Source organism: Echinops telfairi, unplaced genomic scaffold (assembly GCF_000313985.2).
Source record: "Echinops telfairi isolate 266 unplaced genomic scaffold, ASM31398v2 ScPeMD7_7469;HRSCAF=8507_0, whole genome shotgun sequence".
In the NCBI taxonomy this organism is placed as follows: domain Eukaryota; kingdom Metazoa; phylum Chordata; class Mammalia; order Afrosoricida; family Tenrecidae; genus Echinops; species Echinops telfairi.
The window spans coordinates 29275197-29289644 of record NW_022111372.1 but is presented as its reverse complement, the minus strand read 5'-3'; the positions used below and the strand labels follow the sequence as shown (position 1 = coordinate 29289644).

General features: G+C 43.3%; 1 protein-coding gene across 4 annotated transcripts in view; it reads right to left on the bottom strand.

Moving 5' to 3' along the window:
* Nucleotides 1–14448, bottom strand: part of TTC3 (tetratricopeptide repeat domain 3) — a 129478-nt gene that overhangs the window by 72449 nt on the left and 42581 nt on the right. For all 4 annotated transcript variants that reach the window (XM_045284461.1, XM_045284462.1, XM_045284463.1 and 1 more), the window contains 6 exons: nt 12168–12330; nt 10015–10063; nt 8578–8695; nt 7409–7499; nt 4496–4553; nt 1029–1101 (listed from right to left, as the gene is read on the bottom strand). In XM_045284461.1, coding sequence (XP_045140396.1) covers nt 1029–1101; nt 4496–4553; nt 7409–7499; nt 8578–8695; nt 10015–10063; nt 12168–12330 — 552 coding nt within the window. The remainder of the gene's footprint in view (nt 1–1028; nt 1102–4495; nt 4554–7408; nt 7500–8577; nt 8696–10014; nt 10064–12167; nt 12331–14448) is intronic.

The following is a 14448-nucleotide window of genomic DNA, read 5'->3' as shown; positions in this document are numbered from 1 at the left end:
ATGAAACACACAACTTTCCTCTAGTTCTTAAATGCTTCCCCACCCCCACCCCACCCCACTATCATTATCCCAATTCTACCTTACAAGCCTAGCTAGACCAGAGGATGTACGCTGGTGCAGACAGGAACTGGAAACACAGGGAATCCAGGGCAGATGACCCCTTCAGGACCAGTAGTGAGAGTGGCGATACCGGGAGGGTATAGGGAAAGTGGGGTAGAAAGGGGGAACTGATTACAAGGATCTACATATAACGTCCTCCCTGGGGGATGGACAACAGAAAAGTGGGTGAAGGGAGACATTGGGCAGTGTAAGATATGATAAAATAATAATAATTTATAAATTATGAAGGGTTCGTGAGAGAGTGGGAAACGGGGAGGGAGGGGAAAAAATGAAGAGCTGATACCAAGGGCTCAAGTGTAAAGCAAATGTTTTGAGAATGATGATGGCAACAAATGTACAAATGTGCTTGACACAATGGATGTATATATGGTTTGTGATCAGAGTTTTATGTACCCCCAATAAAATGATTTAAATTTTTTAAAAAGTTGATTTAACAGAGAGGGGATGTTCTAAAATTGATTGTGGTAATGATTGTATAGTTCTTCCTGATATGATTGTGCAATTGAACTACTGAATTGTATGATTTGTGGATTAGGTGCCAATTAAAGTGTTGAAAAAAATAAGTAAACAGTTTACACTTCAGTGGTTTTAGAGATGTGATGAAATTGCAAGTGTTTATAAAATGAAAACAATTTCATATGGTTTGAATCTTCTTAAATTAAAACGTTCATATTAGTATTCAATCTTTGGGAAGCCAACCGTTTTGCAGTGCTTACAATTAACTAAACCTCAGGCTAAAATAATTGTCAAGTAAAGGTTCAAATCAGTGATGGTTTGATTTCCTAGCAGTCACACATTAAAAGTATCTCTAACTAAAATTATAAAGAAAACAAGCTTAGTGATGTCCATGATTAGAAATTAATTCAACGAAAGAAACCTCTTACTCAAGAGTTTGCCTCTTCAGTTACCTGATGGGCAGCTCTGGCAGATTTAGGAAATGGTTTCTCCAAAGCGCTTCTCAATTCTTCTTGAATTCTTAAGCTAGAATTGAAAAAGAAAGGCGTTTTTTTTGAATTCATGCAAAAGCAAAATAATGTAAATAAACATTATGTGCAGAAGGTAATTTTAAATACTACATAAATGGAGAGTTACACAAGTTCTTGAATAAAACTGTGCTCCCCCAATTCATCTCCAAGTCAATGCAATCTAAATAAAAACACTTAGACACTTAAGGGGGACGGGAGACCAGGAGAGCAGATTCTGAAGATGGCATATGAAGAAGAAAGAAAAACTGGGAGGGATTTATGGGAATCATCCAGAGTTATTGTACATCAACTGTCATTAATAAAAACATAGTCCATTAATAACAAGAAATGTGCCCAATCCACCTAGAACATGAGCTCTTAGGAATACTTAGTAATCAGGTATTGCCCATAGTTGGCAAAAGTCAGAAATCTGATTCCCGTGTGGGTGAGTGGAGAAAGTCTGCGCCCCTTACAGGTGAGTGGGTGAGTGAGTACCATCAGCTTTCTGGGAAGACCACTTGGCAATGCTGTCAAAGTTAAAATTTTGCATCCCCTTTGATGCAGAGATTCACTCTAGAAATTGCTTCAGAAAGTTTACTGAGAAAAGGCACAAAAGTATATGTGCAAGGATCTTTACTGTATTTATTTGGGGTGGGGGGAAAGTGGAGGAGAAGCGCAAAGAGGCTACACATACAACGATGGAGGACTGGGAGGAAAAGGACGCTGTATCTACACTAAGCAATGTTCTATAGCCTTGAAAATGACAGAAGTAGATCTCTGGCCTGACGTGAGGAACATCCAAGCCTTTGTAAGAATCAGAAAAAGCTGCAGGCTAGGCCAGTTCTAATAACAGTGAAAACAGTAGTCCTAACAATGACCAAGTGTACTGAGGGCGTCACATGGCTACCTGATGTCATTGTGAAATAAACACATGAGGTAGGCATATTCAAATGAGGAGCCATTGGGTGGGGGTGGGGATAAATGAGCTGACACCAAAGGCTCAAGTAGAAAGAAAATGTTTTGAAAATGATGATGGCAACATATGTATAAATGTGCTTGACACAATGGATGGATGTATGGATTGTCATAAGAGCTGTACGAGCCCCCAATAAAATGTTTTTAAAACTAATAAGAAGCCATTCCTTTGAAAACTTAAAGTATCAGGAAAGTATTCTCATCTTTAACAAAACAAGTCAAAATCAAAACTTTATACTGCTTCTGCATCTTTTTGGTTTCTTTGGCAGGGGTTGGGGAGAGAAAGATTCAAGGTGTTTCTACTAAAGAACAAATAACTAATATACTACACTCCCCCACTTTATATTAATTTTTTCTCTATTTAGTGTGTGTGTTTGTGTGTGTGCAAGAGAAAGGGGGGTGGCACGGAAGACTGATTTGGGCAAAAAACTTAGAGAGCAAATTGGTTTTCTTTTTTTTTTTTTAATCATTTTATTAGGGGCTCATACAACTCTTATCACAATCCATTGCCCTCATCATTCTCTAAACATTTCCTCTCCACTTAAGCCCCCGGCATTAGGTCCTCATTTTTCCCCTCCCTTCCTGCTCCCCCCTCCCTCATGAGCCCTTGATAATTTATAAATTGTTATTTTGTCATATCTTGCCCTGTCCGATGTCTCCCTTCACCCACTTTTCGGTTGTCCATCCCCCAGGGAGGAGGTCACATATAGTTCCTTGTAGCAAATTGGTTTTCATTCAACAATTCATACACACTATTATGAGATACAGACCATAATCCCCATGAGGGAAGAACTCTCTTCCACTTCCTTCCTGTCTTTCCTTTTTCCATTCATCCTTCTTTCCTACCCCGTTCTGCAGCCTGAGCTTTTCCCCTGGGCAGATGCTGCCCTTTTGATCTTCTATGATTAATGGCTGGCTCTAAGGAGTGTGTACCTCCCTGGTTTTATTGTTCACCTTATAAGCCTTTCTATTGTTTGGCTGAAAGGTGAGCTAAAGGGGTAAATTCAGTTGCAGGCTTGGGGGTCCTACCAGTCTCTTTCAGTCTAGTAAGCATAGTCTTTTTTTATTTTTATGATTTTGAGTTTTATTCCGTATGTTTCTCCTATTTTATCCAGGACCTCTTGTTGTGATCCTGGAAAGTGGTCCGCCGTGGTAGCTGGGCATCATCTAGGTTTTCTGATCTCAGGAGTCAGTAAAGGCTGGAGGTCATGTGGTCCATTGGTCCTTTGGTGTTTCCTTGCATCTTGGATGGTCTTTACTCTTATTTGCTCCAGATGGGAAAAGACCAATAGCTGCAGCTTAATGGCTACTCAGGAGCTTTTGCTACTCACCAAAGATAGATGTAGACAGCTGCCTCTACGAATTATTTATGCTAACTGACCTTAGCGTCTGAGCCCTCAGACCCATGACTCATTTCCCCCAAGATGTCTGGTTATGGCAAAGAATTTTTCATAACTTTGGCCCTTATATACGCTACTATATTCAAGGATCTACTTGTAGCAAATATTTATTTGTAGAAATAGCCTCTGTCATGTCTGTATATATTTGCAGGTCTATATTAATTTCTGTAGCAGAACCAAAGAAATAATTAAGTAATTAAGGCTCTACAAATTTCCTTTGGCCTCTGTAATGCTTTGATACACAAATCATTCTCCTTGAAGGATCTCTCCACCTTAACAAAGGTCCAACTGTGGTATATACATGGCTTTGCAGCTTCTCCATAGCTACTTACATTATTAACTTCATGAGATTGTCTATTTTAAGATTTACAATTACTTTCCAGCCCATTTGGATCTTTGCAGGCACTGGGGAATTAACTGAAAAGAGAGGAGGCCACAGTTCTCTGCATTTTGGGGGGAGGGACCACTTGGCGGAATGAATTGATTAAGTGGTCACAATAAAAACCATTTTCATCCGATAATAAATAGTCAAAATGAGCCTCTGGGTGAATACACAGCCAATCCTGTGCAGGCACAGTTCAGGTTCCAGCAGGACAGGGCGTAATTAACAGCGAGCTGCTCCAGGTCACTGGAGGACGGACGGCAGTAGACGTGAAATAAGGTGAGGCGAGAATGAGGCTGACTTTCCACCGTATTCCTTGCTGAATGACTTTTCCTCATACGAGTATGTATTTTAGAATAAAAAATAATCATAATATTGATGCTTTCTATTATATGGCCTTGACAATTCAGCTTAATATTTAGGATTAATAATCCCTTAGCCACCACCACTCCCACCAGCCCCCCCTCCCTGCCCCCCACCCCCAAGTCATCCTACCCTAAAGACATACCTTGATATTTGAAAAGAATGTTAGTGCTTATGATGATACACATAGAAAAAGGTGGCTAATACTTCAAAAAGAGATCTCCCTTTGCTTAGGAGAGATACAATGGGGAGGGGAGGATGGACCAAGCACAGCTTAGAGCAAAACATACCTGTCTCTTAATGTGTCAGTTCTGGAGCTGTGTCTTCCTTGATGACGTGAAGGCTTGCCTGTGAAGACAAAACCACTTGTTCCTGAGTCTGCACATACAAACCAAACACTTGAGAGTAAAGCAGTCCATCAACACATCGACCGAAGTAAATCAATACTATGCGCGAGAGAACTACAAAACAGAAACTACTAATGATGTTGCTCTGTACATGCTATGAGAACTGCAGAGAGGAACGACAATCATGCCGAGAGACGTGCACCTAGAGAGGTAACAGAGACAGAAGCCATGGCTCCTCTTCTCAGCTGACAACCCAGATGGGAGAAAAGACGGGGACGTCAGAAACGTGAACAGTAACCTCAGAGAAGAAAGGAGACCCCACAGTCAGCTGCTGCTCTCTCGGCACTCACAGAGGGAGAAATCATTTCAGTGGAAGTGGTTGGGAATGGTCTTAGTGGAGATACATTTATATTTGGGTTTGAGGAAAGAGTAGGACTTGACAGGTAGAACAGTTAGAACTCAGGAGTGAATGGAGGTCAGCTTAAGAATAAGCAAACTGTGTGATTTGCACCTACTGTACCTCCTGAAGTATTTAATCTTCTAGTGCAGCCCTAGTGGCACAGTGGTTACACGTTGGGCTGCGATCCAAATGGTTAGCAGTTCGAAACCACCAGCAGAAGCACCACAGGAGACAGACTGGGCTTTCTCCTCCCATAACCAGTCTCGGGAACCCTCAGGGAGTCACGATGAGTCAGCATTGACTCAATGGCAGTGAGTTTGACTTGGTGTGATCTGCAAGGTTTCATGAGGGTGAAAAGTGAGGCTGCAGAAGCAGGTTGGACTGAGGTCTGGAGACCCTTTGCTCGGATCCTACAGACCTGTGGACTTAGCCGCTGCATAGTTGCAGGCAGGGGGGGTGACATGCTCAAGGCTGTGTTGTGTGTGAGCCCGTACAGAAAGGGCGTGTTTAGAAGGCCATTAGGGAAGACAGGGCAGAGCTAAGTCGGTGGAGGGAATGAAAGGTGGAGCCAGGTTTGGTGGCCTCAGAAACCAAAGGGGTTTCTGGAAAGGCTAGCCCAACATTCAACTCACTGCATCACCAGACCTCCGATATCTGATCATAATGGCCTAAAAATAGTGAGAGACCAAAAGCTGTTTTAGAAAGAAATCTTTGTCCTTAAAGATTTGCTATTTGGGTTGCACAGTGGAAGACAATAGCCAAGACGTCTTCGGTCTATACTCATTTCCTCAGAGGCCCTTAAATGGTTTGAAATGCAAATCATTCCCCGTGAAGCTTCTATCTGCCTTTAAAAAAAAAAAGAAGAAACGGACAACGGGTATAGTCATGGTCAACATGGCTTTGCTGCTTCTCCAATGCCACTTACATGTGGCGTGTGCTAACACGTGGAAAGGCCCACTCATAGGTGAATACGTGGGACTGGAGCTGGGCGAATATGACATTGCAGGGGGTCCCTGAAGAGAATGGCTGCTGGAAGCAAAATCACTGAGAAGAGAGGAGACCAACCAAAGACAAGAAGAGAGAGCAATAAGGTGACAATCTCGTAATAGCCTTCTAGGGCAGCAGTTCTCAACCTTTGGGTCTCGACTCCTTTGGAGTGGGGGTGGGGGGGTCAAACGACCCTTTCACAGGGGTCACCTAAGACCATCAGAAAACATATATTTCCAATGGTCTTAGGAACCGAGACACTGCTCTTCTAGCTGACTCCAGGTGGGTCTGCCCACATGCATATGCCCACATATGCCAACATACAAGTACCAGCATGAAGACTGTTACCCATGCTCCACCATGCTTCAAGACAAAATTTCATTTATTTGTAATTAGAAATAAATATTTCACAATATATAATTACACATTGTTTTGTGATTAATCACTATGCTTCAATTATGTTCAATTTGTAACAATGAAAATACATCCTGCATATCAGGTATTTATGATTCATAACAATAGCAAAATTACAGTTATGAAGTAGCAACAAAAATAATTGTGTGGTTGGGGTCACCACAACATGAGGAGCTGTAATGAAAGGGTCCAGAATCACTACTCTAGGGAATACTACATGACCGCTGGCTGTGCGTGCCAGTTGTCCTTAACCACTGCCACCTTGAATCATCCAGAAAATCTGCATCTCTCTGACTTTATTCTAGAAGTTCTCCATTTTAGAGGGATGCGGACCAAAATTTGGCAGCAGAAAAGACAATTCAGAACATAAATGAAAAGCTGGAATATGTGCCTCTGGACTTTATGACTCAATAATGCTAAGTACACAAAACAAGGCCCCGCTCTGTGCCTGCTGTGGTTCTTAGGAAAAGGTCCTCCTCTCTTTCTGGTCCAGCACGTGTCCACTAAGTACATAACAGATCAAAAGTGGCCTGGGGTTTCATGTTGCCATGGAGTTGTTTGTGGCTCAGGGCGAGCCCATGTATGCAGACCAGAACTGTGACAGCCCAATGGTCAAGTTCATGAGCGTGGCACCTCAGCGTTTAAGGATTAGAGCCACAGGGAGACTCCTGTACAGTTTATTCATGGTATTAAAATTTCATGGGCGAGGCCCGGGGGAGAAGGGGGTTGGAGGGAGATGAAATGGTGAAAACAATGTCTAAAATGGCTTCTTAAGAGAGGGCCTGTCTTAAAGGAAATGAGGGATCAGACCCAGAGAACATTTGTTTCTTAAGTTCTTCCCTTCCCTTTTATTTAAGTTTTGAAAACTAAATGTATTAAGTAATGGGCATAGATTTCACATAAACATTCCGTGTCTTCCTGACACAGAAACAGTGTAAGTAAAACAAGGGCACTGGCAAATACAGGTGAGGCTTATGCACATTTTAGGGCCCATGAGTTTAGGCAGCACGACACTCATCCCAGCAAACCCATTTGCCGAAGGAAACAGAACTTACTTGTGGATGGTTGGCAATCGTAAAACTCAGCAGTAGCAGCACCAGCTCCCCTTACGAAATAATTATGCTCCTCAGCCCAAAAAGAGTTAGACTAGAGCAAATGAAACAAAACAAAACGACATCTTAATAAAACCATGAATTACTAACGACATAGCTAAATAGCAGATTTTAGAATAGAATTGGGTAGCATTTACCCAAGTCCCTAAAATAGGCAGAATCCTAAATGAATAAATTAGCAGATTGTTAGATAAGAAGGGATTGTGTCGTGACATGAGAAAGTCTTCGTTGTCTAACCCCTGGGGTGATGCAGCACCTGAGAACCAGGTGGTTTCTCAGCGGGCGTTTGCACTGGACTGACACTAGCATGTTTCGCCCAGAAGCGTCTCCCCACGTAGAGCCTGTTAGAAACTGCCAGCACTGTCAAGAAATCGATGGCACTGGTGGCTGGATGCATTCCCTGCGAAGCCAACGACTCTCCCACCCCAAGCACCATTTTTACTTTTCACCTCAAATGAGAGAGCGGAGTTTAAGTGTGGGCACTGGCGAGACCTGTTGAAGCTCGCCCAGATCACCTGGGGAACGCTAGCACAGGACTAAACGAGAGCAGCCGGGGCTGTGGAGAAGCCCATCAGAACCAGGCCTCTGCTGAGCACACTGCTGCTGCGGGCACTGGGGACTGCAGAAACAACATGCACAGAGGTGGTGAGGGGCTTCCAGGCTGGCACAGCGTGGGTTGGGAGGGTGGGCTGGGGCAGTGCCAGGCAGCCAGGTCGCTTGCCAAAAAGGAAAAAAAGGAGAAAAGATGAGCCCACAGCATTGCCAGGGCTGAGGAGGACTTGCCACCAGGCCCCTCTCCCTGTTTGGCGGGCCGATTCTCAGAGGGGGGTGAAAAAGGAGGGTGATATGTGTGCTAGAACCATGTTTAGAAAGACGTAGAAAGCATGTAAGTGCAGCTTCACAAGGAGTTCCGTGGCTCCAAAATACTATCTTTGTGGCAGTATGTGGCAGCTAAAAATCTAGTTATTTGAAAGACAGAATTGCTCTCTATTATGCACAGAAAAAAGAGGGTTTGTTACCTGATTAGTTGGTTTTCATTGTCACCAAAATGCTACCGTAAGAATATAAGAATATCTATGTGAGAAATAATTTTCATTTTTAATTGAGCTTACCCTTCTATGCCTTCTACCACCACTTGCCATTTCATAAACAATGTTTGCAGAGGTTTTTTCAGTATCCACAAAGACCAGCGAAGCCCTAAATGAAGGTACTAATAGAGGGTTGTATTCCCTAGGAGAGGAGAAAGGATTTTACATTCTTTCCCTAACGGTTCATATGCATGTTTTAAAAGCAATCCTTTAAACATACGGGTTGCAGAAAGATACAGCCTTTTCGTCCCCTTGAAAGCGGCAAGATATTGTTGCTTTAAAAAGAAATCGCTCTCTCTCTCCCTGAAAACAGTTTTCATACATAAACCTTGTTTGAAATTCAGTATCAAACACTCAGGATTAGATAATTCCCAAAAAGCCTTCTGGATTCGCTACAGTAAAATAATTGGGTTTTCCTTTTTTAAAAAATGTAGCAGCTTCAATCACCCAGGTGTCCAATGAGCTTGAGGATCAGCTTACACTGAATTGCCAAGGAAGTAAACGTAGCACTCTCTTTCCCTGTGAGTGGACTGGGCTCCAAAAGCAGATGACACCCAACAGACCATTGCTGAGCCCATCCCGACTCCTAGCAGCCCAAGAGGACAGAGCCAAACTGCTCCTTAGGGCTGCTAGGGCTGCAAACCTTTGCAGAAGCAGTTTGCCACCTCTTTCTGCCACCCAACAGCTGGTGGGGTCTAACCTTTCCTGTTAGCAGCCCCACCAGGGATCCTTTACACAGGCTCCATCGGTTGGTCCAGCTGTTCTAAAAGGAAGCATCTTAGCCTCTGAAGAGGCAGCAACTGTTTCCAGATCAGAGGTGAAAGGTAAAAGACCTGGGCTGTGTTCTTGTACTTTGGCACCAGGACTGTCATGGCCCCAAATGGTCTTAATCACTCCTTTGCCGCACAGGCGTGGGCTACTGATCTCTAATGTACAAACCCAAAGCCACTGCCAGCGAGTCCATGTGGACTCAGTGACCCGACAGAGGGCTTCTGAGGCTATCAAGGTTTGCAGAAACGCATGGTCTTATCTTCTTCCTGAGGAGCAGCTGGTGAGTTTGACCTGCCAACCTTGTGGGTAGCAGCCCAGCGCCTAAGCCACAGCAATGCAGGGGCTCCTTCCTAACATACCGGGGGGCTTCAAAAAAGTTCACAAAATGACTTCAGGGACATTTTCCCACGAACTTTTGGAAGCCTCTTTGCATACATATTCCACACCCGGTTCAACTACCTTAATGAAGGGAGAAGGTAGACAAGTTGGTAAAGCACTTGGTAAAGGAAGACTGACAATGTATAGTCACCTAACATAAGCGAACACTTAGGTCAGTGACACTTTAAAAGAGCCAGCTTCTCGCTCTCCAACTTCCCCGTGGCTGTTACGAGCTACTAAAAATCAAACGCAGGTGATTCTAAAATTCAGGGAGGATAGTGGTCTGAGTAACACCCACTGACATAAACTCACCTGCTATTTTTACCGGCTATCCTGAGCTGACCACCACCTCTGGGATGGCCTGAAAAAGTCAGGGACAGCAATCAAGAGATTGGCAAACTAGATTTAAAGGATTTCCACATTTCTTTTTAAGCTGACAGTAGAAATATGATAGAGAACTGGAAACATAAGCCACGCGAGGCTTACATTTCTAGATGCTTTTTAGTTTAAGACGGTGCCCCAATGTGAAAGCAACGCCTTGACCGCTCACTACGTGTGACTGCTGACCAGCTGAGAGCAAGACGTGAACCCGAATCGCCGACAAGACCTGTCTTCAAGAAGCTCACAATCTGCTTTGTTAGAGGATGTCTCCCGAGATAACATTACGCAGCCGGCTCTGCAAGATACACAGTGCCCAAGAATACTGGAACTCCGGTTACTGACAAAGCAAGATGTCTTAGGACAGAAGCAGAGGAAAGCTATCGTTCTTAGCTTACACATCCAATTACACTCCAAAATACTCTGAGGCAATAAAAGTCTCTATATCTTATATATTAACACATATCTAAATTCTGTAAATACATGTAACAAAGTTGGAATTGACTTGATGACACCTGTTCCTGTTTTATATGTATATGTGGGGGTACCTCCCCCCCAAAATGGAAAAAAGCTCCACTGGGCAAAGCTTTCATAGTACACATCGAGCAACACGCAGTGGTGTCGCCTGGGAAAGTTCTCTCTGGTCACAGTGAATTTTTTCGTAAAAGCAGTTTCATTTGAACCTCTTTTTTTGTGTGTGATGGACGATTGGTGCAGCTGTGAAATTTTGTTTCCTGCTTGGGACGAACGCTGCAGAAAGTGCTGTGATGTTGAACACAGCTGACAAGGACAGCACTATGGGGGGAAAACCAACAAGTGTACAAGTGGTTTTATCCTTTCAAAAAAGGTGGAATTCCGATTGATGACAAACCTGGTTCTGGACATCCATCAAGTTCCCGAGCAAACGAAAATGTCTACTCATACTTAGCGTACTTGGAGTCATTCCACCAGGTCAGACTGTTAACCAAGCCTTCTATGTAGCGGTTCTGAGAAGAACGCGTAACAGTGTGTGACCAAAAAGGCCTGATTTGTGGCAGACGGGGGACTGCTCACACAGCCATCTCAGTGCACCAGTTTTTGGCAAAAAATAGCATGCCTCTCTTGGTCCACACACCTTACTCTCCTGACCTCTCTCTGTGTTTCTGCGAATGCAGAGGGACATGAAGGGATAGCGATTTGATGACTTGGAAGAGGTGAAGAAAAAAACTAGGGAGCCATCCAAAGAAATGAGCTTGAAAACTATTTTCAAGCATAGAATAGCAGATTTGACAAATGCATTAAGTGTAATGGAGAGTACTTCGAAGGTGATAAGGTTGTTTTGTAAAAAAATGTAAATATATAGCTTTGAAAAAAAATCCATTTGGGGGGTATCCCCTCATATATGTATGCATATATGTGTATGCGTGTATATGTATATAAATATATATATATATATAACTGGTTCAGCGTTGGGCTGCGATCTGCACTGTCAGCTATGAGTCAGCATTGACTCATCAATGGCAGTGAGATAGCTGTCATCAATAAAACAAAACTGCTGTCATTAAGACAATGCCAACTCATGGGACTCTGATTTACAGGTTCTGACTGTTCAGAAGCAGGTGGCTACACCTTTCTTCCAGGACACCGATGGGCTGATTTAAACCACCAGCCTTTCAGTTAGTATTGAGCTTAACTCTTGGTGCCCTGTAGGAACGCCTGTGCATGCATGCACGCATGCTTACTTTATAGTGAAGGAAACTTTAATATCAAAGGAAATATTGTAAAACTAGCTGTGGCAAAAAGCTAAAAGCTTTTACGTTTTTCAAGATTTCTGCCGTGCCTGGTTTTCTACAGATTAATAAGTGTTTCTTGTCTGTTTTAAAAAAAGAATACAAATCGTTGTATAACTACCTAATAAAACATAATGCTAATGAAATTCTACATAGATAGAAATGGAAACGTGAGGTGATTTGACACTGTACTGACAATGTGACAGTCAGTACAACTCATCTGATGATGGATTTACAGTCCTCCATTGACCAAAAAACCCACCTTTACAAAGCTCTAAAGGGACTTTGACTGCAACCAAAGAGTGCTAACTGAAATACCTTGTCGGTCTTCTATTTGTCTTTGGAACTTGATATACTGCTGAATCAGCTCCTTCAATGCCGCAGGGTCATGTCTACAGACTTCTTGAGCTCTGATGTTTGCCTTCAGAGCCCACTCATATTCTCCCAGCAAAGAAAGAGCGTCACAAAAATGATAATGACCCTGTTCCAAAAAGACAAATTAAACATTTTTTTCTGGGAAATATGCTTAAGTTGGAAACAGATGAGGAAACAGTATTGTGCCTGAAAGTGGATTATTGACTTTAAATATTAGGTTAGGTCACTAGCAGCGGAAAAAATAGAAACCTAAAAATGTTCATTTAAGAAATCCAGCTGCCATCACGTTGCCTTTGATGCATGGAGACCCCACGGTGTCCAGAGAGTCACAGTAGAGCTGTGCTCCCCAGCGTTTTCTTGGCTGTGAACGTCTCAGAAACGGATTACCAGGCCTTTTTTCCTACCTGACTCCACTCCAACCCTCCAATCTTTCAATTAGCAGCCAAGTGAGCTAACCATTTGACCACCAGAGATCCTACACATTTTAATTCAGGAAAGAAAATTGCAGGATGAGCTAAATGTCACTAGGAATAGGCAAATATATTTTAACAACTGATGAGATTAATCTCTTTCCTTATTAGATGTTAGCATGACCACCCCCAGCAAAAAATTAAGCCTTAATTATATTTTATGAATGAGGCATAGAATACATTATTATTTTGTGTCAAATGGCAAGTCTTCCATGATAGTCCTCCCCCATCCAACCATTTGAAGGCAACAACAATCTCCATATCATTTCCTAAATTTTTAAATCAAAAGAATTTGAAGCGTGAAGGAGCCATCAGCCTGGCAGTAGTTTCAACCACTACTGAAGACTATGGGGTCCCCCACTCACCACCTGAAGAGATCAGGGTAAACCCCAGCTAGATTCCCATCCATCTCAACCCCATCCCACACAGCCGTCCACTGCTGTCCGAGTGTCACTGCTGGCATTGAAAGGGGTCTGGAAACCTTTAAACCCTAATGATCAAGACTTTGTGTTTTGGGGGGGTTGTTTTTGCTACAATAGTGTTAGGATACATTTTGGAAGATCTTCCAGGTGAAGCTTCAACTTTTCATTCTAGAAAACAAACATAATCAAATCCAGGGTAAATGCAGCCAACTCTTACACAGCAAAGTACCGTTTTAGGCACAGTGTCTCTGCTTGAGAGGGAATTACATAAATGAGAATAAGTTCGAAACTGCCCTACTAACACATCCATCTCACTGCTGTTGAGTCAATTCTGACTCATGGCAACAGGGTAGAACTGCCCCTGTGGGTTTCTGAGATCTAACTCTCCATGGGAGTGGAAAGCCTCACCTTGTTCCCATTGAGCTGGCTGGTGCTTCTGAACTCTTGACTGTGAGGTTAGCTGCTCAACAAGTAACTAACAATCCCAGGGCTCTTTATACCTATGAAGAGGTAAATCCAGGAACCCTCAGCTTATGGCTCAGAATAGCCCTGCTCTAGTCACCACCCAGAGCAGAGCTTGTGAGTTCTGGAACCAGGCTACTTGGGCTCAGACCAGAGACCAAATCAGGTCCCCTTTCCTCACAGGGTTGTGGCCTGTGCTTCCTGACTACTGCATTCCGAGCTTGGATTCTGATTGCCAGGTTTGCGGAAGGCTAGTTTGAGTGGAAGACTCAAATCCAGTTTTGAGTCTCCACATAGATTCAGTCCCCACCGAATTCCTTCTATTAACTGATGGTGTGAGTAGCTTTGCCCTCAGGCGCTGTGTTTGAACATGCAGTGCCACCATCCCCCTAGTCAGCCCTGAAAGACTTGCCTGAGGGTGCCCCTGATGGAATCTAGGGTATTAAGGTCTACATAATGAGCCCTGGGGCACAGTGGGTGACTTGTTGCACTGCTAACAAGATCAGCATCGTTCTCTTATCTTGGCACAATGGTTACTATGCCAAGTTGGAATCAGCTTGATGACAACTGTTCTTGTGTGTGTGTGTGTGTGTGTGTGTGTGTGTGTGTGTGTGTAGATGTTGTTGCGTTTCAGTGTGGGGTTGTGATCCTCAAGGCCAGGAGTTCCAAACCACCAGCTGCTCCTTGGGAAAAAAACGAAGCTTTCTACACCCATCAAGAGTTACAGTATGCAGAAGCAACAAAGCCCACATGGAACAACATATCAACCTGTGTGATCACGGGTGTCGAACGGATCACTAAAGACAAATGGGTGCATAAGCAAATGTGGTGAAGAAAGCTGATGGTGCCCGGCTATCAAAAAGTCTAGCG